The sequence below is a fragment of the Crocuta crocuta genome, unplaced genomic scaffold, assembly GCF_008692635.1.
Source record: "Crocuta crocuta isolate KB4526 unplaced genomic scaffold, BGI_CrCroc_1.0 scaffold35, whole genome shotgun sequence".
Lineage (NCBI taxonomy): Eukaryota > Metazoa > Chordata > Mammalia > Carnivora > Hyaenidae > Crocuta > Crocuta crocuta.
The window spans coordinates 7,993,234-8,017,454 of NW_027530625.1; the positions used below are offsets into that span (position 1 = coordinate 7,993,234).

The 24,221-nt window shown below is 47.1% G+C and overlaps 1 protein-coding gene across 6 annotated transcripts in view; it reads right to left on the reverse strand.

The window, feature by feature from the left end:
- Positions 1–24,221, reverse strand: part of MED27 (mediator complex subunit 27) — a 256,683-nt gene that overhangs the window by 120,823 nt on the left and 111,639 nt on the right. For all 6 annotated transcript variants that reach the window (XR_013336121.1, XR_013336120.1, XM_077768415.1 and 3 more), the window contains exon 4: positions 5,989–6,082. Coding sequence is in view for 4 of the 6 variants with exons in the window: in XM_077768415.1 (XP_077624541.1) it covers positions 5,989–6,082 (94 nt within the window). In the remaining 2 variants the exon portion in view is untranslated. The remainder of the gene's footprint in view (positions 1–5,988; positions 6,083–24,221) is intronic.

Here is a 24,221-nt window from a genome sequence, read left to right on the forward strand (position 1 = left end):
GTCCGCGAGTCTGGTCTGCCGCTTCTGCGGTCTCACCTCCTCTGCCGGCTCCCCGCGCCCCGGCCGGCCGTCCTGGTTTTATCTGAACACACCCACGGTCGTCCAGCTAGGGTCTTCTGTACCTGCGCTGCGTCTCCCGGACCCCGCCCAGCATGTCACCCCACCCCCTGCAGGGAGGGCCGCCCTGGCCCCCCCGGCCCCACCCCTACGGCACCTCTTCTCTCCAGCCCTGTCCTGCTTCTTTCCCCTTAGCCTGATCACCACCTGCCACCATATCACGCAACAACTGGCTGGTGTCCCGTCCACCTTCCGTCCTACAACACAGGCTCCCCGAGTGCAGGGACTCGGGTTGATGCTGAACAGCACCCACGGCCGTGTCTTTCTCTCCGGATGCTCTGAGTAGTCGCTGAACACGTGAATGAATGCTTTGGCAACCTCGCTCACACAAACGTGTGACGCCAGAGCTGGGACCCACCAAACAGGCCCGCCTTCGCTGGGCCTCCACGGGCCCTGTGGGTTTAATGTTGTTTCTCAAAACGTGCTGCACAGATTACCTGAGCCTTGGGCAGGGACCCATGAAATGTGATTCTTGGGCTCTATCTTGGAGCTGCAGAATCCGAATTTCTGTGCTGTCCGCCAGGGGTGTGCATTTCCCACAAACTACCCTGGTGATTCCCAGGCCTACAAAAGTCTGAGAACTACTGAACCCAGCAGAGATGTCAAAGCCCAGGAGAGGTAAGCGGTTAGCTGTCCAACAGTCTTTCCTGGTGCGGGAGCTTCTGATAGAGCAAAATGATATAATGTGCCTGGATGGTTTAAAAAAGGTGTGTCGGTCCAATACATGGAATAAACGTTTAAAAATTAGGGTTAGTTAAAATGTGTACTTAGAAAGATTGATGGATGAGTTTCATCTCTTGTAAATCATACACTGTGAGTAAAGAGTAACTTATAAAATAATCAAGGTATATTTCAAATATCCCTGGTTGAAGCTTCATCTTTTTCTTCTTTTCTACATTTGTATACCTAGCAGAACAGTCAAAAATTATAGATTAATATCTTAAATGCCAAGAGAAGCCAGTTGCTTGTTCTAGCCTCTGACTCAGTTAAGCTCTTACAATATTTTGACTGTTTGAAGAAAATTAATAATGGGATGTTAGGTGGTAGATTAACTGAAACTAAATATCAACACAGCTAGATTTATTTTTGGATGGCTGAGCTCATCCCTTCAAAGAACGGAAACAGGATTTATTATATCATGAGTTATGAACTTACACAACACCAAAACAGCCCCCTCCACCCCCCAACGGAGCAGAGAGCCAGCCACGGCATATTTAAAGATTATGTAAGAGGCTGAAAGTTTATATTTCCCATCAGCTAGAACTTGGCATTTACAGGATAGAGTCAATTACCTAAGGCTCATGGAGACGCCAGAAGTTAAGACAATAATTGGAGTCAAACTAGTACCAATGCTCACTGCTTCTCCCTTGAGAAGGTCCCCCCTGCAGCCAATGTAGACAAACTGATACATACAGGAAAAAGATGCTTTCTTATTGGTCATTCACGTCTCTATTCAGCGAGCACTTCCTGAGCAGCCTCCCTGCCGTCCCTTGCCTCCTCCAGCCCCACCTGCTATGCACGCACCATCTGAGGGTCCACACATGTGAACAGCGTTAAGTGCACGCGTGTCCCCTAGACACAGCGCCCAGGCTGGAAGGTGACCGCTCCTAACGTTTCTGACGGGCTCTGGACCCCTGACGCCTCCAAAGCTGAAAGGCTGGTTTCACTTTTGAGAAGCCAAACTGGCCCCAATCGCCTTAAAAAGTACCAGTTCTATATTCTCTGTTTCTCTTTTCCCCTTCTAGACTGTGAGGAAACTTGATGACAGGCTGTGGCTCCCAATTACAGATCTCTGTACATCTAAGGCACTTTGCTGCTTTTTAGCAGTGAATGCTTGGTGAAGGGGAAAACCCAAACGGATCACCACAGCTGCCCTTTGTTCACAGAACACTCTGGAGTTCAATGACTTTATGCTGCTCTCCTATGGGTGTGCACAAAAATGTCGCCACCCTGCCCCCCACCCCCATACTCACACGCGCAAACCAGAAGCTATAACAAGCTCGGCACGACATGCTGATCGTGGGAGAGAGGCCATTTAACTGGAGATGCTTCTGGACCCCCTTGTACGCCCGTGGGGGCAACATGCCACTGCGTCTTACAACTCAAGTGGTCGCGAGGAAAACGCAGTCTGCTCTACTGCTCTCAGTGCTCCCCTTCCTCCTCCAGACGGAGGCCGGCACTGGCTCCAGAGCTTGGGGTCAACATCCACATTTATAAAGCTCAGGCGACCATTATCTAGAAAGCACCACTGGAAACCACCCAACCACGCACAGAGAAGTATACGGAATCACAGAAGGGACTATTACCTAACAGTGAAGATGATCAAGCTTCCAGATCCAACATGGACACATCTCAGAAACCACACACACACACACACACACACACACACACACACACTATTTGGGAACGCACGTCCACGTGGTAAACTGCATTTAACAAGGAAGAGACGAGGAAGACCCTCGGGATGGTGGTGACTCTGGGTGGAGAGGCAGGGACAGGGGGGTGGGGGGCGGGAGGCGCACACCAGTTAGGCTCGGTGAGCTCTTGGGCTCATCCCTCCGCTTTATAATTGGCATAGATGTTAACACACATCCTTTTGTATACATCAAATTACAGAATAAAAAACCTCTAAGAAGAAATGACCCGCTGAGTGCCCGGTGGCCCACGCCCTGCCTGCCGCCGTCAGGAGCTGTAAGCGACGGGAGGAGGAAGGCAGGCCCCGGAGGCCTGGGTGGCGTGTCCTGGCTGCGTGGCCCCGGAGACCCTCCCGCCTCCGGCTCTCTCTCTTGTGACCAGGAAAACAAGCGGAAGCTGACTTTCCTGTGTCGCCTGCGGCTTTCCCGCCCCTGCCTCTCTGTCCCCGGGAATCATCGGCTCCACCCCGCACAGCTCCGTGGGGCTGCTGCGGCCCGGTTTCCCTCCGCGACGGAGGGAACAACCACAAGAAGGCCTGGCCGGCAAGCTCGCCCCGCTGCGGGGACACAGGGGCGGACGGAAGGCGGGGGATCCTGAAGCATCGGGGCCAGAGGGTCCCCAGAGGACCATCACCCTGCTCTGGACACCCCTGGGGACGCCCTGGTGTTTGTCCCTCCTGCCAGTTCAGCTCTACCTTCCCGTGTGTGAGCGTCCGGCGTCACCAGAAAGCAAACGAAAACAAAAACAAACCCTTTTCTTGCCTAAGTGAATCAGAGCGGGTTGACTGCACTCGAGGAGGCCCCGCTGACTCAGGAGGAGATGCCATTTTATTCAAAAGCACAGGGCACTTCGGGCCTCGGCCGCGGCAGGGAAGAGGAGAGTCAGCGGAGACGGCTCGTGTGTGTCCTGGTCACCGGCTCACGGTCTTTCCCTGTCAGCCTCGCTCACCTCCCAAAGCTTTTCCAGCCCACGCTGAGCTCCAGATGTATACAATCCATTCCAGACGGATCTCCGGAAAACAGCGCTTCTAACTCTCGCCTGACCCTCGTGTCCACGGCGCGGGTCCCAAACGTTCTCTGCTGAAGGCACAGGAGCAGCTGACCCGCAAGGGCGCTGGGCCTGGTGTCGCTCCTGTGCCGGGGAGAACCGCCTTCAGCCTCAGGGATGAGGTCTGTGCGGCGGCAGCAAGTGGCCCAGAGGCCCGCGATCTAATAAAATGCCATCTTGGAAAAGTAAAAGCCAAATAAGACAATTACGTCCCACCTAGCAATGTGATTCTGAACCCTGCCTTCCTCTGCCCTTCCTATCAATACGCACCACCTTCCGTGAATGCCTGCGTCCCCTCGCGAAGGTGACAACTAGCTGGCTCTCACATTCCCAATGCGCCACGCCTGGGGATAAAAATGCACACCTAAAATGGGGTATAAAATGGGTTTCTTCCCCTGACTTGAGCCCCAACTCACTCCCCAGCCTGTTAAAACAGCAGCTCCGTGGGAAAGCGGATGGGGCTGACAGGTCACGGTGAAATAAAAGCCGCTCTCTCAGGTGGAAGTAACTCTAATATCTTAGCCTGTTTACCTATGATCCTGCTCTCCGCTCCTCCCCCTGCCCCCTCAATGCCAAACCCTGCCTCCAACATGAAATGGAAGCTCAATGGCCCAGAGATAATTTGAGCAAACCTATTTCACTGAGGACGTTCTCATTTTTATCTTCATTAACTCTGTGGTCCCTGTCAAGCATGCTGAAAGCAGGATTTATGCTTTAGCTGCTGGGTCTACAGGATCTCAAAATTTAGACAATTTGTACATTTAACTGAGGCAGAAGATAGCACATGTTTTGTAGACAGATACAAATTGTTCTCTTTTTCTAGTAAAAGAATACTGTATCACCTCAATCACTGTATTTTTTAAATGAAGGAATTTTAAAGTAGTACGATACCTAGATGAAGTTCACTAATTTTTTTCTCCCAAAAGATACACATTTATTTCCTGAGCCCACATCTGTTCCTTTCTTAAGAGAAAATCACACTTGTTCACACACGTGTACACGCAATAAGCCTCTTCTCCTCAGGTGAATGGCTAGAGCGAATAGTGGCTCATCCTCGGTGACTGGCTCTTCATAAAATTCTGCAAAAGTCAGAAATGCTACAGCATGGGGAGCTTACACAAGGCGCCAGAGCAGCAGCAGCTGACACGAAAAACACTCCATCTTGAAGCTCATCTCCCTGATGCCCACAAAACACCATCACTCTGATTCAATTAATTAATTCTTTTTTAAAAATGCTTCTTTATTTATTTTGAGAGGAATAGAGAGAGGGAGAGAGAACAAGCAGGGGAGGGAGGGAGGGAGGGAGGGAGAGAGGGAAGGAGAGAGAGAGAGAGACAGAGACCCAAGCAGACTCCTTGCTCAGCACAGAGCCTGATGTGGGGCTCGATCTCATGACTGTAGGATCATGACTGGAGTCTAAATCAAGAGTCGGATGCTCACCTGACTGAACCACCCAGGCACCCCAATTCTGCTTTCTGTAAAACGTGGTGGCTCCTCAAAACCTGTGTTCAGAAGGACACCTGGGTGGCCCAGTTGGTTGAGCGTCCGACTTCAGCTCAGGTCATGATCTCACGGTTCGTGAGTTCGAGCCCTGCGTGGGGCTCTGTGCTGACAGCTCGGATCCTGGAGCCTGCTTTGGATTCTGTGTCTCCCTCTCTCTCTCTGCCCCTCTCCTGCTCTCACTCTGTCTCTCTCCCTCAAAAGTAAGTAAACATTAAAAAATTAGAAACAAAAACAAAAACCTGTGTTCAGGGAAGTATTCTTCAAGCACCATCATCACACAGACGATTAGGAGAGCCCCACATCACTGAGGTCTCTGTCTTTCTAATTAAATATAATTCGTCATCTGTAGTCCATTCTACTTCCCGAGCATATTGGTCTTTGGTGAATTCAAGTGGACGCACACGTCAGGGGTGCAGCTATGAGGCCAACGTACTCAGAGCAACTCAAAATCAGAAACGCCAAAACTGGAAATCATCAGTGATAAGGTCTCAGAACACATTTTTCAAATACACAATGGATTTTATAAGTGATTTTCCACAGAACCTGGTTCTATTTTAAGGTGGTGTTTTCCCGGGTGGAATCCAAGAGCCAGGCACTGCTGTGGTCTTCGAGACAACAAAAACCAGATTCACCAAAACGTCATGGACTGACTCACAGGTGACATGGTCCTTCGGTATATTTCCTCTCTGGTTAATACTTAGATGGGCTCTGCAGTTTCGTTCAAGAGCAAAGTTTCAATGTGCAGAATTTCTAAACTACAGAAAGCCAATGAACAGAAATATGCTATTTACCACCGAATTGGGATTTAATCTCCATTCTCTAGATCCTAGGACACAGAACCGGAGACCTAACCCTGAGGCCAGTCTTCTTCCACGTGGCTCTACAGATAGGTCAGGTAGAACTTACCAGAAGCATTGCTGATGTTCCATTGGGCCTGGATAAGTGGATGGACATTTCAGGAAACATCCTGTCGATGCGGCTGATCACATCATCAACATACCTAGGTGGGAAAAGAAAGTGCCCATGTATCAACTGGAACCTTAGTCCAAGAAACACACAACACAAAGTACTAAAGACTTCTCTCTTCCATCTGTGTATCAGTGCAAGAGAGTCAAGGAGGCAAATGGGATTTCTAAGCTTTTTTACAAAAAATATGACTCCCTTGTTCTGCCTTTTCCCTTTCAGGGCTAACCAGTTCTTAGCGAGTTCTTCTGGTATTTACCTCCAGATTTCCACATGATACATTTGTAATGCCAGTTGTTGCTTTTTCATTTTACTTTTAAAAAAGTTTTTATTTAAATTCAAGTTAGTTAACATACAGTGTAATAATAGTTTCAGGTGTACAATATAGGGATTTGACACTTCTGTACATCACCCAGCGCTCATCACGACAAGTGCACTCCTGAATCCTCATTGCGTATTTGACTCATTCCCCCACTACCCTCCCCACGAGTCGCTATCTGTTCTCTGCAGTTAAGGTTCTGTTTCTTGGTTAGCCTCTCAACCCCCTTTGCTCGTCTGTTTTGTTTCTTAAATTCCCCATATGAGTGAAATCATATAATATTTGTCTTTCTCTGACTGATGTATTTCACTTAGCATAATGCTCTCCAGCTCCATCCATGTCATTGGCAAGGTTTCATTCTTTTTATGGCTGGGTAATATTCTACGGTGTATGCACATGTACCACTTATACCACTTATTCTGAATCCATTCATGAATTGATAGATACTCAGGCTGTTTCTACAATTGGGCTACTGTAAATAATGCTGCTATAAATATTGAGATGCATGTGTCCCTTTGAATTAGGACTACTGTATTCTTTAGGTAAATACCTAGTAGTGCAATTGCTGGATCATAGGGTAGTTCTATATTTAATTTTTTGAGGACCTGTCATACTGTTTTCCACAGCGGCTGCACCAGTTTGGATTCCCACCAGCAGTGCGCCATCCTCACCAACACTTGTTTCTTGTGTTGTTGATTTTAGCCATCCTGACAGGTGTGAGGTGATACCTCACTGATTTGCATTTCTCTGATGATAAGTGATGTTGAGCATTTTTTCATGTGTCTGTTGGCCATCTGTAAGTCTTCTTTGGAAAAATGTCTATTAATGTCTTCTGCCCATTTTTAAATTGGATTATTCTCTTTTGGGGTGTCGAGTTTTATAAATTCTTTATGTATTTTGGATACTAACCCTCTATCAGATACGTCATTTGCAAATATCTTCTCCCATTCTATAGGTCATCTTTCCGTTTTGTTGACTGTTTTTTCCACTGTGCAGAAGCTTTTTGTTTTGATGTAGTCCCAATAGTTTATTTTTGCTTTCCTTGCTTCAGGAGGCCTATCTAGAGAAAAGCTGTTACGGCCAATGTCAGAGAAGTTACTGCTTGTGCTTTCTTCAAGGACTTCTACGGTTTCAGGTCTCACATTTAGGTCTTTAATCCACTGTGAATTTATTTTTGTGTATGGTAAAAGAGAATGGTCCAGTTTCATTCTTTGGCATGTGGCTGTCCAGTTTTCCCAACACCATTTGTTTAAGAGAGTGTCTCTTTCCCACTGGATATTCTTTCCTGCCTCGTTGAAGACTAACTGACTATATAATTACAGGTTCATTTCTGGGTTTCTATTCTGTCCCATTGATCTACATGCCTACCTTTATGCCAGTACCATACTGTTTTGATGACTACTGCTACGTAATATAACGTGAAGTCTACAATTGGGATGCTTCCAGGTTTGCTTTGCTTTTTCAAGATTGTGTCGGCTCTTTGGGGGCCATACAAAGTTTATGACTGTTCTAGTTCTGTGAAAAATGCTGTTGGTATTTTGATAGGGGATTGCATTAGATGTGCAGATTGTTTTGGGTAGTACTGACATTTTAACAATATTTCTTCTTCCAATCCATGAGCATGGAATGTCTTTCCATTTCTTTGTGTCATCTTCAATTTCTTTCATCAATGGCTTGTAGTTTTCAGGGTACAGGCTTTCGCCTTTTTGGTTAGGTTCACTCCTGGGTCTCTTAATATTTTTGGTGCAATTGTGAATGAGACTGAGTCCTTAATTTCTCTTTCTGCTGCTCCATTATTGGTGTACTGAAGTGCAACAGATTTCTGTACATTGATTTTGTATCCTGAGACGTTACTGAATTTATCAGTTCTAGCAGCTTTTTGGTGGTCTTTCGGGTTTTCTATACATAGTATCACGTCATCTGCAAATAGGGAAAGTTTTTTCTTCCTTGCCAATCTGGATGCCTTTCATTTCTTTATGTTGTCTGATTGCTGTGGCTAGGATGCGTTTCACTTGCATGTGTGACCTAGTGACTTTCATCTATAGCAGGTCAGACTTGAGCTCTGTCACCATGTTGGCCACTGGGCTCCAACACAGAGGCTCTTCCTTCTGCCCTTCTGGTCTAGGGATGGCAGCAGGTCCCTGTCACTGCTCATCTCTAGTAGCCTCACCATCTCCTGTTTGGCTTCTCACATCAATCACCTGAATAACCAATTCCCTGTATTAAATTCTCTCTGTTTTAAATGCCTGAGTTCCTGTTTTCCTGGTTGGTTCTAATTAATTCAAGTTCATATCATGCTTTTTGCTTAAATCAGAATATTGTATGTACATTCTAAAATCTCTGCATATATTTTAAGTAGCTGAGCCACACATGGCTCATGAGTACATTTATTTACTTGTACGACTTTCTGTTTTGCTTTAATTTTCATGTGGTTAGTTTTCTATGTGCCTACTACAATTTTATCCCGGAACTCTCTGACTCTAAAACTTCTCTTACTACAGATCAAGCAATCTGTCAGTTCCATTTTTTCCTGGAGACATTCCTCTGAAAGAGAGTCTTCTCTTCTTCTAGCCCAAATGGAACTTAACCCTCTTATGGTCTAATAATCATTGAGTTTCATAATCACTGACATTAAGTACTTAGTATGGTGCCTGGCACATATTAAGGACTTGCAAATTACAAATACTCTTACTGGTACATCACGGGCCTGTTCTGCAAAATGCTTCTCTTAGCAGGACTAGTTCTCCCCTCCAGTGGAGGCTCATGGTGATGATGCCAACACATGGCATCAGCAGAGCTGGGTCCAGATTACTTCCTTTGAGGATAAAATCATACCTATATTTGTGCTCACGACCCAACCACACTGGGTACAAAGGGGATGTATAATATAATAGCTGAGATGCAAAACTATCTATTAAGTATTTTGCATTGGATTTCATATCCATTGGATATGACAAATTAAATTACATGTCCATTAGATCAGGGACACCTAAAAGCTATATTCTCTTGGGGGAAGAGGGAGATTAACTCTCCACTCACAACATGAAAAGATTTTAGTTCAAAACCGGGAGCTCAGGAAAGATGGCAGACGACATTAAGCCATCTCTTAAGTGAACACCAGTGGGGGCTCCTGTGGCTCAGTCGGTTAAGTATCCAACTTCTGCTCAGATCAAGATCTCATGGGTTGTGGGTTTGAGTCCCATATCAGGCTCTGCACTGGCAGTGCAGAGTCTGCTTAGGATTCTTTTTCCCTACCCCTCCCCAACTTGTGCTGCTCTCTCTCGCTCTCAAAATAAATAAACTAAAAAAAAAAAAAAAGTGAGCACCAATGTATCAGTTATGAAAGTTGGGGGGTATTGTACTGATGAACCCATCAAGTTTCCTTAGAGAATGGCCTGTCAAGTTTCCGACTTGGAGCCAAAGAAGGGAGAGAAAACCACAGGAGGCCCAGTTGTAAATAACAAGGACAGTAGACAGACTGGACCAGGGAAATACAAGAAGAGAGGGTGGAGAAGTCTGCTCCCTCCTGGGAAGGAAGGTTGAAAGGAGACGGATATCTAAGTGCACGAACGGCTTTTAGGAACTCAGTACCAAATGGCTCTCTGCCACCTCTGGAAAGGACAAGGTGAGGGCAAGGCTTTAAAAAGTGAACTAGCTCAGAGACAACTAGAGGTATTAAGCAAGACCCCATTCTGTTCATTTTTTTTTTAAGGATTTTATTTTTTTAAAGTAATCTTTACACCCAGCGTGGGGCTCAAACTCAAAACCTCAAAAGATCAAGAAGTGTGTGCTCTACTGACTCAGCCAGCCATGAGACGCCTCCCCCCCCTTCCTGGCCCCATATTCTGATTTAAAATGGGCGAGGAAACCACCTTTCCTGGATGGCAAGGAACAGACCAAGACCGCACATCATCTCCCACAGCCCCCCTCCAGGTTAACAGCTTCATGATACAACCTTGGCTCTAAGCGTAAACACCACAAATAGGTAAAAAGAGGAAGAAAGGAGGACGCTAAGTTGCGTTTCATCACTGCCTGATGTTTTCTGAAATGGTGGAAGACACATGGCAAACTTCATGTCAAAAGTCTACACCAAGACCCTGGAAACATTTCTGCATTTGCATACTGTTTTGAATCTGTGTGCGTGGTCTAAACCCAATTATTTCAGACTCAGCAGGAAGCAAAACTCCACTGTCCTGTGTGATTGGAGGTCATTGCTAAGTATATGCTAATGGAGAGGGGGGTGGACAGTGTCTTTGGAGCCAATCCTCAATCAATAACCATCATAGCTCTGGACAGGGGAATGCAAATGAGTATACGGGCCTTCAGTACAAAGGTAACATCATAATTTGCTCTTCCTTGTACCTTTCACCTTGAAGTTTTCAAAACGCTTTCTGGAATACTTGTCTCTTTAGGCTGGGGAAATAGGGGAATGAGTAGGTTACGTGATGATACCAGAAACCAAGTTCCGCGTGTGGATTTCTAGGGTCCCATGCCAACTACCTGATTGTGCTTGCTTTTAGTGAGGGCCAGGGTTCTACACAGATGACAAATGTCCCCTGCCGTTTCTGGATTCCTTTACATAGGAGACTTGTCAGCACAGGGCGATAGGGAGGTGTGGGGTGGCATTTTTGGGGTCCTCCCCAAGCAGTGATCTCAGATAAAGCTCAACAAACTCAATCCAAAGATTCTGTGAGACAAAAATGAACCTCAAGGAGACTGTTTTTCATTCACACGCCTAACATAAAGGAGATGCAAATTTTCTTTTTACAGGTGACATTATGTATTTGCCAAAAAGAGAAAGAGAGAAAGTCAGCTGCGTTTTTAACTGAGGAAAACAAGGTCTAAATCCTAGAAGCAAAAATCAAAACATTTCATTTTCAGATGCACCCAACCTTTAAAACGCAAATCCGCTACTAGGAACTTGACAGAAATAAAGAGAGCTGGGAGCGTGGAATTAACAAGCTGGAGACAAAATGTCGCTTTCCTTCCACCGCGGGTGGGGGTCGGCCTGGGGGGTGGTCTTCGCTGTGCAGCCTGTGAGCCCATCAGCATCTGCGCAGAGCTCGGCGACACGTCGCGCCCCCCTTCGAGTGCAGGGCTGAGGACAGGTAGGAACAGTGTGCTCTCCTCCCACACGTCCACCATATGCTCCATTCCATTCTGTGGCAGGATCAAATTCCTCTAATTTTTACCTTTGGAATATAGGCAAACAAGCAGTAACACAGCAGCGGTGACTAGTTTACACTTGAGCAGACGCGGCGCGGAAAGACATTAATTTAGTGCCAAATTGAGCAGTGAGTCACAATTTGCACATATCTGTCAACCTGTTAACAGGGTAATAACTTGGAAAGATTGCTGTTCCTATTTACATTACGGAGGCCTTTCGAAATGCAGCGCTGCCTGAAGCTCTCCTCCTAAAGCATTTGGCCGATGAGCGGGCTTACAGTCCAAGAATCAGGCTAGAAACCCAGACTCCTAGAAATCACAGGTTCAGATCAAGGTAGGATTCAGAACTTCAGTATTTTCAGGCAGAAAGTTAACTTTTAAGCAATTAGAGAATGCAGTCCCTGCTCTACTCTCCAGTGCCAGCCAGTCAATGGTTTCCCGTCCAGCTTCTCCCAGTGCAATCCATGCAATTCTTCTCGAAGTTTCCAAAGGCTTTTCTTTGGGAAGCTTCACACTCAACGACGCCAACATCTCTGCAGCATCAGAAATGATCATGCCACTCTCCGATTTCTAATGTTAATTTCTGAAGCCCTGTAAGCCTTGTTCTTTCTGTCTTCAAGTAGCTTGGCCCACTCCTTTCAGTGTCCTTAATCAGAGAATTCTAGAACACTGGGAACCCAGAGGGCCTCTTATCAGAGGCCACGTCAATCTAGGGATGAGCAGCACGTCCAAGAGGTGGTCTGCATAAATGCCCCGCCCCACACGTCACCAGGGAGCCCCGACTGCTGGACCACCCCCACCCAGCATCTCCACCCAACCATCCCTCTGCAGCCTCATGGAATCACACACAAACACTGCCTCCAAAACCAAAAGGCTTTCTACAAACACAGAGAAGACAATCAGGTTCTCCAATTTCTTCTACCTGTGTCTCGTAATCTTCCTGGGTCACAGAACCCTCTAGGAAGGCACTGAAAACTAAACTACGCTGTCTGCACATTTCACACACAACCGTCTACCACGACGGGAGTGCAAGGTTAGCTTCGTTTGTTTGCTTGTATTTGAACAATTGCCTCTCACTGTTACTTAGTCTTTCCAACAAAGTCAAGGACCTACTCCCATGACCTTTGGGGTCATCCGGAAGGGAGTGACCACTTCTGCCCTCCAAAGCCACGTCACCCAGAAGCTCCTTGCTTGTACCAAGAAAGAGGTCCCCGCTTCCCGCATCACCGCTTAAGGCACGGCTCAGAGGCGAACTTAAGTTTCAAGTCACAAGGGGGCCAAGGAGGCCCTGCCACCAGCTGCTGCTACCGCTCAGCCTCAGCTGGCCTCCTTCTCCCACAACCCTGAGCAGGCTTGCACGACCTCGCACACTCTGCCTTCCCTGCCCAGAAAGGTCTTCTCACAATTGCTTCTGTTCCCAAGTCCGGGTCAGTCCAGTTCAACGTTTCAGTCTTTGACACTTTCTCACGGAGCCTCCCCCGACCGCCCCTGAGCCCCCATCAGTCCGTACACCCCACCTGACTTCTTACAGCACTTTTAATTCTCTCTGTAGCTCCCATCCCGCTTGTAATCAAGCAACTTTTCCAGTGATGATTTGCTTAATGTCGATCTCCCCAAAAGGATTCCCTGAGGGATGGTACGGCTGCTTTATTCCATGCTGGATTCCAGCACGCTGCCACACTGCCTGAGACCCCAAGGCGCTCCTTAACTATCTGAGTAATGAGTACACAAGACCTTAAAGGTAAGCCATCTTAAAGGAGACCTAGAGTAGGCAGCTCCGAAGCAACCAGAACGCAGAGTTGTCTGCGGCAGCTGAAGGCTGGCGGGGCTGGAGAGCTCGTTATGTTGGCCACCAGAAGGGTCTATCAACAGAATAGGGAGGGTTCCAGCACACAGGCCTCAAAGAAAGGAGGAGAGATTCTTCAAAGTCTCCCAGCTTCATACGCAGCTACAAAACCCCACACCTGTTTTAGTAGCGCAATGCCTCTTAGAAGCAAAAGCCTTCTGAAGAAGTGCGCTGCCTTACTGACATGCCCCTTTGAAAATGCTGCTTTTAATGAACTAATTAATTCTGCAGAAACATTAGTAACAAAGATGGGTGCTTCAAAACTGGGATCACAATAGCAAAACGATAACAAAACAGAATGTGGAAGACATTTCTAAAGATACCGGTTTTGCAAGACCTTCCATTTCTACTCCACACATGAAAATATATTGCAAACTATTTGTTATTAAAAGCCTTAAAAGAATTCACTGGACAGATGGCTTGGTTCTCTAACGTGTGACCCCTCCTCAAAAGAAAAGAAAAAAAAAACCCACAAACTTGGACTCCGGCCAGTGATCCCGTGTTAGTGAGATGTTTAGCAGCTCAAACCAGACTTAAATAGCATCTACCCCACACAGTGTGTACGACACATGCTGCTCGCTTTCACCCTACATACAGAATCCGAACGAATGTCAGGCGTGCATGTATTAATAAACCACCTTTTTTGGTGGGGGAGAGGGTGATGCCCAGTGGCTCTCAAAAGGAGAATCATGTGCACAATCTGAAAATGGTTCAAGGTTTTCCTTCACACCTGTCTAGAGTGAGAAGGTGGAACAGGAGGGGGTTAGTTTAATTACTCTGCGAGAGCGAGGCTGCCCGAGACTCAACAGTCAACCTGAATACATGCTGAAGACAGAAGATGGGAAGCCTAGGTCCACCCTCTCAGATTTGTAAGATATTTGCACTGCGTGTGCGAAAGACTTCCGGTTATCCTCCCGAGAAAATTTAAAGTATTCTCTCAACTGTACATGAAAAGGCAAGACTGGATGTACCACACGTGGGAACGGGGGTGTTCGCTTAGGTTTCTACACCATCTTCCACCACACTCCTTCGCCAGCCCTCCCCATGAGAAGAAGGTGCTGTTATCTTCTTCCAAGGAAAGACACTCCACCCTTCAAAATCTCTTTGTGGAGGCTCAACACCTAAGCAGATAGGGCCGTGGAAATTAGGAAGAGTTGCTTCCTCAGAACGAGACTGTGGCCAGGCCAGCAGTGAAGAGGATGCGAGCCTTCCCCTGTCCTCTCCTTAGCAGCTTAGGAATTTTGAACTGGGAGGATACGTTACCTGAACAAATTTCGGGGAGCCACCTGGGCAAGCAGACAGGAGCCACCTTACGTTTTGTGAAGCTGAAACAAATGCACAGACCCATCCCACGAAGAAATACGGAAGTGAACCTGCCCACCTTCCTTCCCCCAGCAGGGGGGTCAAGCAGCTCACGAGATCACAGGCGTATATGGACTAGAACACGCGGCAAACGCCACCCGGTGGAAGGGCCCTCCGTGAGCACTGGGTGGCTGGAGGGATGGCTCTGGCCTGTGCTTTCCGCTGGAGGGTCCGAGGGACAGGAGCGTGGGCACTGCTGCCTCAGCGATCTCATCTGCTGGCTCGCCCACGCTGGGAAGCAGGAAGGGCAAGTCCAAAACTCATTTTGTAAATGACAGAATGAAGGTTAAGTGACACGCCCAAGGGAACTGTATACCCAAGTGGCAGAGCTGAGCTCTGGACCTGCGCCTGACTCCCCGCCTGAGGGCTTTCTCGCACACCACAGGGCTCTCATCAGGTCTGAGAGAGTTCTGCAGAAAAAGTAGACTTCATTTTGTCATTCCGCAGACTTTTTATACAACTACAGAAAAATTTTAGTAGCATATTAATGAAATAAAATCAATTTATGATTTCCTTTCTTCCCACCCATTCAAGAACCACCTGCTCGGTGCCTCAGCGAGCCAGGGACACAGCACTGGGACAACCCTGTGACGGGAGACTCCATCCTCATGGGGCTTACACTTCACTTGCTTACAAGCCATTTTCCAGAAAAACCGGACAACCAAGTTCAATTTCCTTCCACTCTCCTGTTGGGTTTTTGATTTTGCGCCTCTCAATTAATGTGTGAAATTGGCAGGTAACAGTAAGGGGCAAAATACTTGTTTTGCATTCTGTTTTATATTAATAAAGAAAAATGTATTCAGATATCCGTGGGCCTCAGTTTGTGCTAAAACATTTAAACAGTGTATTGAGCTTGGGAAAGAATTATAATTTCCCTCAACATCCACCTCCTATACAAGCCCTTACATGTTAAAGAGAGAAGAGGGGGGGTGGGAAACAAAACACACAAACAAGAAAAAGCCCATCTTGAGCTTTCTGGCAACACCAATTAGCAATAGTTACTAAATCGGTCATCGCTGGTCAGATCTGGGAAAATGACACTTGGGGCTCAGATGGGCAGTGATGCACGTGTGAACAATTCATACCGCGAGGAAGCACCCCTGGGCCTCCGACTTTCAACCAGGGAGTGGGTCAGGACACGCAGTGCATGCTGGGAGGGCTACACCCCTTTCCGAGGTCCCAGAGCTTCCCTTCCCAGCCCTGGCCACGGCCGAGGCCTGGTTTTACTAAACGCACACTGGCCTGCTCAGATCTGACACATCTTGGCATTGCTTTAGCATGGGGACCGTGTTCCACTAACTCTGAATTCACTGCATACACGAAGAACAAGATTTTGTTCCTATCTGACTTTAAAGGCCCCTGAGAACATACACGGTAGATTTCACAACGAGAAATGCTGAAGAGAACACCAACAATCGCTAAACACTAACTTGTTCCAACCGTAACGGTACATCAAGCAAACGCAGAAATGGCCAGAAACGGCCAACGCATTTTGGGAAAACACAAGACTCCTTCCCCCCCTCCAGGGACAGATATTTTCATATGACACAAGTTTTGTTTTCGCTCATCAGACCATCACTCCTTGAGGAGAGGCCGAGGCCCACCCATCTCCGGTCCCTGCAATGACTGTGCACTTACTGCACACCTAATAAGCACTCTGTGCTCTGGACTGGGTTAAGCAGACGAGATTGAGGCTAAATAAACAATAAAGAGTAAGCAGAACTGTACCGTGTAAGTGCTCCTTTTATACGACATAAAAACTTCTCAACCCGAAAACGCCACCCACCAGTTTATGGACACACTGGGGTTGTTTCTCTCTGCTCCCCTTTTCTGACAGCAGCTGGGCGAGAAGGCAGGACTGGGATGACAACACAAATGGAAAATAACGGAAACAGAGGCAGATCTTCCTGGGCCAGGTGTCTCCACTGGCGCTGCAGGGGGACTTTCCCACACACGGTAGCCTGGAGGGCTCCCCGCCTGACTCCTCGTCCCCAGTCCGACCCCCTCCAGCTCTCTGCTACCCTGAACCCTCAGCAGAAGAGTCTTCTCCCAGACCGCCAGTGACCAGCGGCCCAGCGCCATTGCTCGCAATGTCCTTACTGGTACATTTCACGATCTCTCCCACACACCTGGGACACTGGCCTTTCTTACCAGACAGAAAACCCCTCAAAGGGGAGGCAGGCTCCACCTTGCCGTCAGCCCCTGGCACGCTGCCCGGCACACAGCGCACTCTCCAAGGACACCTGCCTACGTGGAGACCCCCTCATGGGGTCTGCAGCCGAGCAGAGCCCGGGGCCAGGGACTTGGGAATCCCACCAGCCTTGATGCTCTCCATGTTGCTCTGCCCTCACCTCAGACGAGTTACTTTAGCCTCCCTAAGCCTCGGTTTCCTCATCTGTAACATAAAGAAGAAAAGCACTATCTTCTCTGAACGGTCACTGGGAGAATTCAATGAGAATGGAGCTCGCAGAGCACCCGGCAGAAAATAAGCAGTTTGCAATAATGGCTGTTCCTTCCATGTGTACAAATATTGTCTTTTTCTCCCCCCCCCCCCCAAAAAAAAAAAAAAGACGANCGCCCTACGACTTCACACAAAGAGCACAGGATGGAAGTTAACACCAAAAAAAACACACTCTTTCCAGACCAACCCCTCCCTCCACGGTGCTCCCTGCCCCGACCGGCTGAGCCTCAACACCAGGCTTCTGGATGAGTCTGGTCGAAGGGAGGCACAGGCGACATGGAAGGAGAGTGCGGTGAGGGCACTTGCTCTGCCGGCACCACCACCGAGGCGGGTTCCACCCCTCGTCACAGCCCTGCTGACTGACTGCTCTCCACACTGTTCCCTCCAGCTCTGGGTGCCTGTAACCACACCCCTGGGGGAAGGAGCAAGGAGTCTCCCCTGGGGTTTCCCCGCACCTGCCCGTGGCTTTGGTAAAGTCTCCGCAAACGGAAAATAGTCCCCTTGTCGGAGTCTCCTCCCCGGACCGCGGAAGGGCCTTCTCCAGTAAAACACAGGACATTAAAACACACCCTGCAAGTCCCTCACTGGAATAAGAAATACGGTAAATTGAACAAGATTTAAATTAATTGAGGGTAACAGTGATAATGAAAAGTATAGACTGGTAACAAGATAAAACTGCACGTCCTCTGCTTCCTACTTCATTCAATCACTCATTCACCAACTATTTCCTGGAATGTTTCAACTGTGGCCGTGGCTAGTTCTGAAACGCACAGCATTCCCACAAAATAAGGGAATCACAATGAAAGGGTCTGCCCCCCTGAGAAACAGCTACCCCAGTCTCTTCTACTCCCTCACTCCCTCTTTCTTCGTGAAGGAGGCAGACAGCATTCCTTTGGAAACCGCTACAAGTACTACTAGTCTGCTTCTCCCCTCTCTCCAAGGTCACTGTCAAATTCACATTTGCCCCAGATCAACAATTTCCATAGTGTGACGTGTATACTCACAAAGTGGTACGTGAGGGGATGTTAGGTGATATAGATGCGCAAATAGTTGTAATCTGAATATGTACGTGTATATAGAAAAATATATAATGAGCAAATAAAACCTGTGATTCCATTTCTAGAATGAGCCTAAATTTTTAAAATGAGTTTATTTAAAGAAAAGTATAGCGCAGGGGTGCCTGGGTGGCTCAGTTGGTTAAGCGTCCGACTTCAGCTCAGGTCATGATCTCGCGGTTCGTGGGTTTGAGCCCCACATCGGCTCTGTGCTGACAGCTCAGAGCTTGGAGCCTGCTTCGGATTCTGTGTCTCCCTCTCTCTCTGCCCCTCCCCTGCTGGTGCTCTATCTCTCTCTCTCTCAAAAATAAATACACCTTAAAAAATTTTTTTGAAGAGAAAAATATTATGCAAATAATAGAACAGCTGACCAAAGGTTGTGGCAAAAATCCTATAGGTGACTTGTAAATAAATGACTGAGTTGAGAAACTCCCTTAAAGTAAAGCAGGTAATTAATCAGCTTGGTTCAAAAAGATTTTGCTTGTCTTTGTAAATTGTGTTTTTCTCATTCTAACTAAATTCACTTTCATATCTTAAAAAAAAAAAAAGCTCTTCACGCATACATCTGGAGATGCTGATGAGAGAGAAGTGGATAAGCATCCTGGGAGGGGCAGGGTGTTCAGGTCAGCAGTACCGTGAAGTAAGGGCTGTGGATGATCACTCACCCTGGAAGCTGATTCACAGGAGCGTGTCTGGGAATGTGTATCCTGAGCATGGGAAGAGGGCCTCCACAGTACACAATAAAATGGCTTTCACACAGGCAGTACCACATGTGGCCACTGGCCCCCAAATTCCTTTTGTCATCTACGAAAGGAGTTAAAAACTGTGCCATGATATACTTCTCTCAGTGGAGCCAAAGCTAGGGTCCCACCGGAGAGACAGGCAGATGATGCTTGGGGTGCCCTGAGCAAACTCTCAGAGAGCACCCTCTACAGGTGTAGAGTGGCGTCACCAGACTACAAACACTCAACGCTTCCTTCCCCAGCTGAGAAATCTTGCGGCTCTCTTTTCAAATCCTGCACAAACTCTTATACAGTGTAAATCAGAGGGGACATAAAGTTAACCAGTTTGATCTCCTGCTCACCCACACCCCCACGGCCCCTCTGAGCTCCACCTACGTGGTCACCCCCATGGCACCCTATCCCAAGGAAAGTTGCCTCTGTTGAAAGAGAGGGGAGAACTTCAGGGCAATAAACTCCACCATTTATAAACAAGGAAGGTCACAAGAATGATTTAAAAAAAAAAGAAAGGAAAAGAATAGAAGCTCAGAAGGGTGACTTCATCCAGAAGATTTAACAAATCCTAAATGTGTGTGCTCCTAAAAAGAGGCAATCACGAGCCTTTCTTAGTATTTTACTAGAACAAGCAGATAGAAAATCATAAGATAGAGCTTCTGAACCATGCTGTCAACTAACTTGACCTGAATGACACATAACGTTCCACATCCCCAACAAGCAGAATATATACACTTTTCAGGTGCAAAGGGAAGATTCGCTCAGATCATAAGCTGAGTCTAAAACAAGCCTAAAAATCATGCAGAATGTGTTACCTGACCACAGCTAAAGTTAAAAATCAGTAACAAAAATCTATCAGGAAAGCCCCCCCAGATATTTAGAAATTGAGCAACACATTTCTAAATAACTCATGAGACAAAGAATGAATAACAAGGAAAATGAGAAAATATCTTGAACTGAATGATTCTAAAACATACCAAAGTTTGCAGAATGCAGCCAAAGCCATGGTTGGAGGGAAATTTATAGTTTAAACAAGCTTTATATAAAAAACAAAACAAAACAAAAAAAGAGTTAAACATCAGAGATCCATGCTTCTAATTTAAGAAGTTAGAAAAAGAAAAGCAAATTAAACCCAAAGTAAGGAGAAGGAAGGCAATAGGGTATGGAAATAAATGAAACGGAAAACAGACAAAAAGTAGAGACAAACCATTGAGATCAAAAGCAGACAATTTGAAAGGAAATTAATAAAACTGAGAAATCTCTAGCCAGGCCGATCAAGGAAAAAAAAGAGAGAGAGAGAGAAAAGATGCAATTTACCAGTATGAGGAATGAATGAGGAGATAACCACTCAGATTCTAGGGACATTAGAAAGCTAGTAAGGGAATATTATGAATGACTTTATGCCAATGTACCTGACCACTGGGATGAAACGGACAGAGCTCGAGAGGCATACATTAGACAACCGAATAACAATAAAAACCTAAGGAGCCTCTATATCTACTCCTTAAAACCTGAATTTGTTATCAGAAACTTTTTCCATAAAGGAAACTCCAGGCCCACTTGGATTCGCTGGTTGATTCTATAAAAAATGTAGGGAAGCAATACTATGAATCTTACAGAAACTTTCAGAAAGCAGAGGGAGAGGGAATGTGTCTCTACTCATTCAGTGGGGCCGGTCTCCTCCCTGAATCCGAGAGGAGACAAGGCCATTGCAAACAATATATTCTTTATATAAACAAAGACACAAAATTCCTTAACAAAATCATAGTAAACAGAACCTAGCAATACGTAAAAAAGACAATTTAATGGGATCAAATGTATTCCAGAGAAGCAAACTTAAAGTAACATTCCAAATCACTCCATGCTGCAGTATATACATACAATGGAAGATTATTCAGCATAAAACAGGTGCGCTTTATGTAAGGTGTATATACCTCAATAAAATTGATTTTTAAAAAATGTTTAGAACATGTGTTGAAGTCTCTGCACTAATCTCAATTACGAATGGGATGTCAGTCAAAGGAAGAGGTTTTTACTAAGCCGTGAGGAGAGAGGGGAGACTGGACGCCCTCGGCGCTGTAGGCTGCTTCCGAGTTGGGGGACCGTGAGCTCCGCGGCAGCTGAAGTACATGAGGGCCAGGTCCTCTGCGATCCCAGGCCCAAAGGCTCAGGGACAAGGCTGGGTTTCACCATCACCGGCTCCTCATCGGAGCCCAGGCCTGTCTTCATGACTGGTGAAAGTGGGTATTTTCCACGTGCCAAGCATGCCCCACCGCAGCAGAATCTCAGCAGGACAACCTCGTACGGAGAAGCCCTTCTGGCCTCCGTTCTGGCCCATCTGGACTCTGAAGTGTTCCATATATGTCTGAATGTAGGAAACACTTTGGGTATATTTAGATCTTTAATCGCTACCAAAACAAGATACTGCCCTCAAAATAACTTTTGTACAGAAAGTATTTTCTTTTCCTGTTGAAAGAGAACTATGAATAAATCAGGAAGGCCGCGCTGTAGTTCCGATCATGCAATCTGGAGCCCCACTGGGTGGGTTCAAGTCCTGGCTCTGCTCAATGAGGCAAATCACCGGGCTTCAACCTTCCTCTCGAAGTGAGGATAATAACAGTATCTTTCAGAGGGTGGTTTTGATGACTCTAGGAGATAATGCACAGTGCACGGGAAGAATTAACACACTCCCTGATGTCTCCCTCTCTCACACCCACACAGTAATAGTAGGTTATATAACGACTATGGTACGTGAGTACATTAAACTCTCACCCGGAATCCAAGCAACTGGGTCTTGCGCCAGTGTCTCCCTCCCTTCTCCTTAACCCACGGTGTGTGGGGCAGGGGATGCAGAAAGGCCCAGGCTCTTCCCCGGCTCTCCTACATACTCATGGGCCGTGGCACACAGGTCTTCCAGCCCATCTGGCTTAGACGAAGGTGTCTGATGGTCCTTCTAGCTCTAGTCAAGTCTGTATACATTTCCTCAGAGCTCACTTTGCACAAAGACAATCCCATAGTTTTAAGGACTCTCTGTCTGTGAATGGTACATGTGGTAGTTATTCTGGAAAATCCCACCTATCAGAATACCTCTTCCTTAAGCTTTGTGAACAGCTGGGACCTCTTTGCTCGGCGGACCTATAAGACCGTCCAGCATCTTCATAGCAGGGCTACTGCACGTGCAGCTCTGCAGAAAACACACTGCCTTCGTCACTGTCTGGGGGGCCAACTACCAGGAATTTCTGGAGAAACTTGCAGCCAGAGAGGACCCCTGCAACTAACCCTTAGGACGAAAGAGGAGTATCTTCACAAGAGCCCCAGGAAACAACACTTTTGTAATCAAGGAAATTTACAGGAGCGACTCTGCCCACTGGAATTCCCAAATGCGGGCTGTGGCCGAGTGGGAGGTTCAGAGAGCGTGTATAACTAAAAGGCACATACCTAGTGTGTCTTTCACTTGAGGATCTCAAAATCAGATAGATAAAAACAATCATGTATTCAGATGTTAGCAGCTTTAGAAGTCGAAGGAGGAGAAGCAGGGGATAAGCACTCAGGTCTTACATCTCAGGCGCCCACTCTTGTAAACAGATCTGTCACGAGAGCAGACGCAGCTGTAACTCAGATTCAGTTGTGTTGGGTCGATGGCTCCATGTAATGCTCCAAATATCACCATAGGCACCCACCCGTGATGTTGTAGCTCGAGCTCTGACCGTCGAAGGGATGGGTGTGCGTGCACGTGAGTGCACACACACCTGCAAGTTCTCGGCGGGCAGAGCAGGTTATTCAAGAGTTAGGGACACAGCTCTCGGTGAAAAAACAGCGTCTGCTTCCCCTGCTCAGATCCCCCGGTCGTGCCCGACAAGGGGACCGCAGTGAATCACCCTGGCAATGAGTCAAGAGCACAACGCTGTTAAAGTCAACCTCCTGGAATTGTGTTAACATGGAAGATTACGTGTAAAAGGACAGATAATCATTCCGTGTGGGTAAAAACAGGTGCGGTGTGGATGTGAATAATAATAAAGGGATGACAAATCAGAGGGTATGCGTAGAACGCGAGCCGGATCCGCAGTCCCTTTTGGAAACAAGGTGCACATAGATGCAACAAGGGCAACGAGTTGGTCTTTAGCAGAGCTGAGACAGATGACACACTGACTCCTAAAACATGCAAATGGAAGTTGCTGAGTGAAGACAGATCAATTACTCTCGGTCGATGAGAATACGAAGAGAGTTGCAGCAGGGAACATGGAGGCTAACTATTAGGCAGGAGTTCACAAGTGGAAGGAGGGCTGGCAGAGGGCAGAGAGGCTGCCGGGAGAGGCAAGGAAGTGACTCCTGTAGAGGCATTCAGGGTTAAAACCCGACACCTGCCTAATTACAGGTGGAATTATTCCTGCCACAGTTGAGAAGAACGGAGAGAAATGTGCCATTAGGGAGGTCTGCTCCGATCTGAGAATGAAAACAAGGAGGTTAAACTCATGCTTTGCCACGTTTTTAACCCTCTAGCATACGTGACGGTTTCGCCCACTGGGCAAAACTCCTGACATTTAAACCCATCGCCTGCCCATTACAAGGGCCCTGGCATGTGCTGCAGCGGGTGAGAAATCAACACAATGGCGACTCCTTTCAGAGGCAAGAAAGGCAAGGAGTCTGGAAAGTGGCTCCCAGGTAATGCACATCACAACCACTAAACAGCATTTCTTCCCGGCCTGAAATGCTCTCTGACATTTTTCAGCATTAATTCAAAGGTTTCATTCTTTTTGTTGAGTTCAAAACAGTAGCATATTATTTGTTGTTAAACAGTGTAAAGCGTTTTAGCTTGATGAGCATGATTCCAAAACTTTTCATCATTTTCCTGAAGGTTCTAAGGGCCCGCCGACAGCTCCAGGGAACAGGACTTTCTCTAGATAGCCAGTGTGAATAATGATCGACCACTGGCCTCTGCATTCCAACGCCTAATGAAGGCAGCAGGGTGTGTGGCCAATCCTCTGCCTTCGCTAACTAGCTACGGAATCTTGGTGTTGGAGAAACTCAGCTTTCTGCATCCCTTCACAGAGCCCAGGGGCGCCTGGGGGGCTCAGTCGGATAAGCGTCCAACTTTGGCTCAGGTCATGATCTCACAGCCTGTGAGTTTGAGCCTTGCAAGTTTTAGCCCCGCGTCAGGCTCTGTGCTGACAGCTGGAATCTGGAGCCTGCTTCCAATTCTGGATCTCCTCCCCCCCCCCCCCCCCCCCCCCCC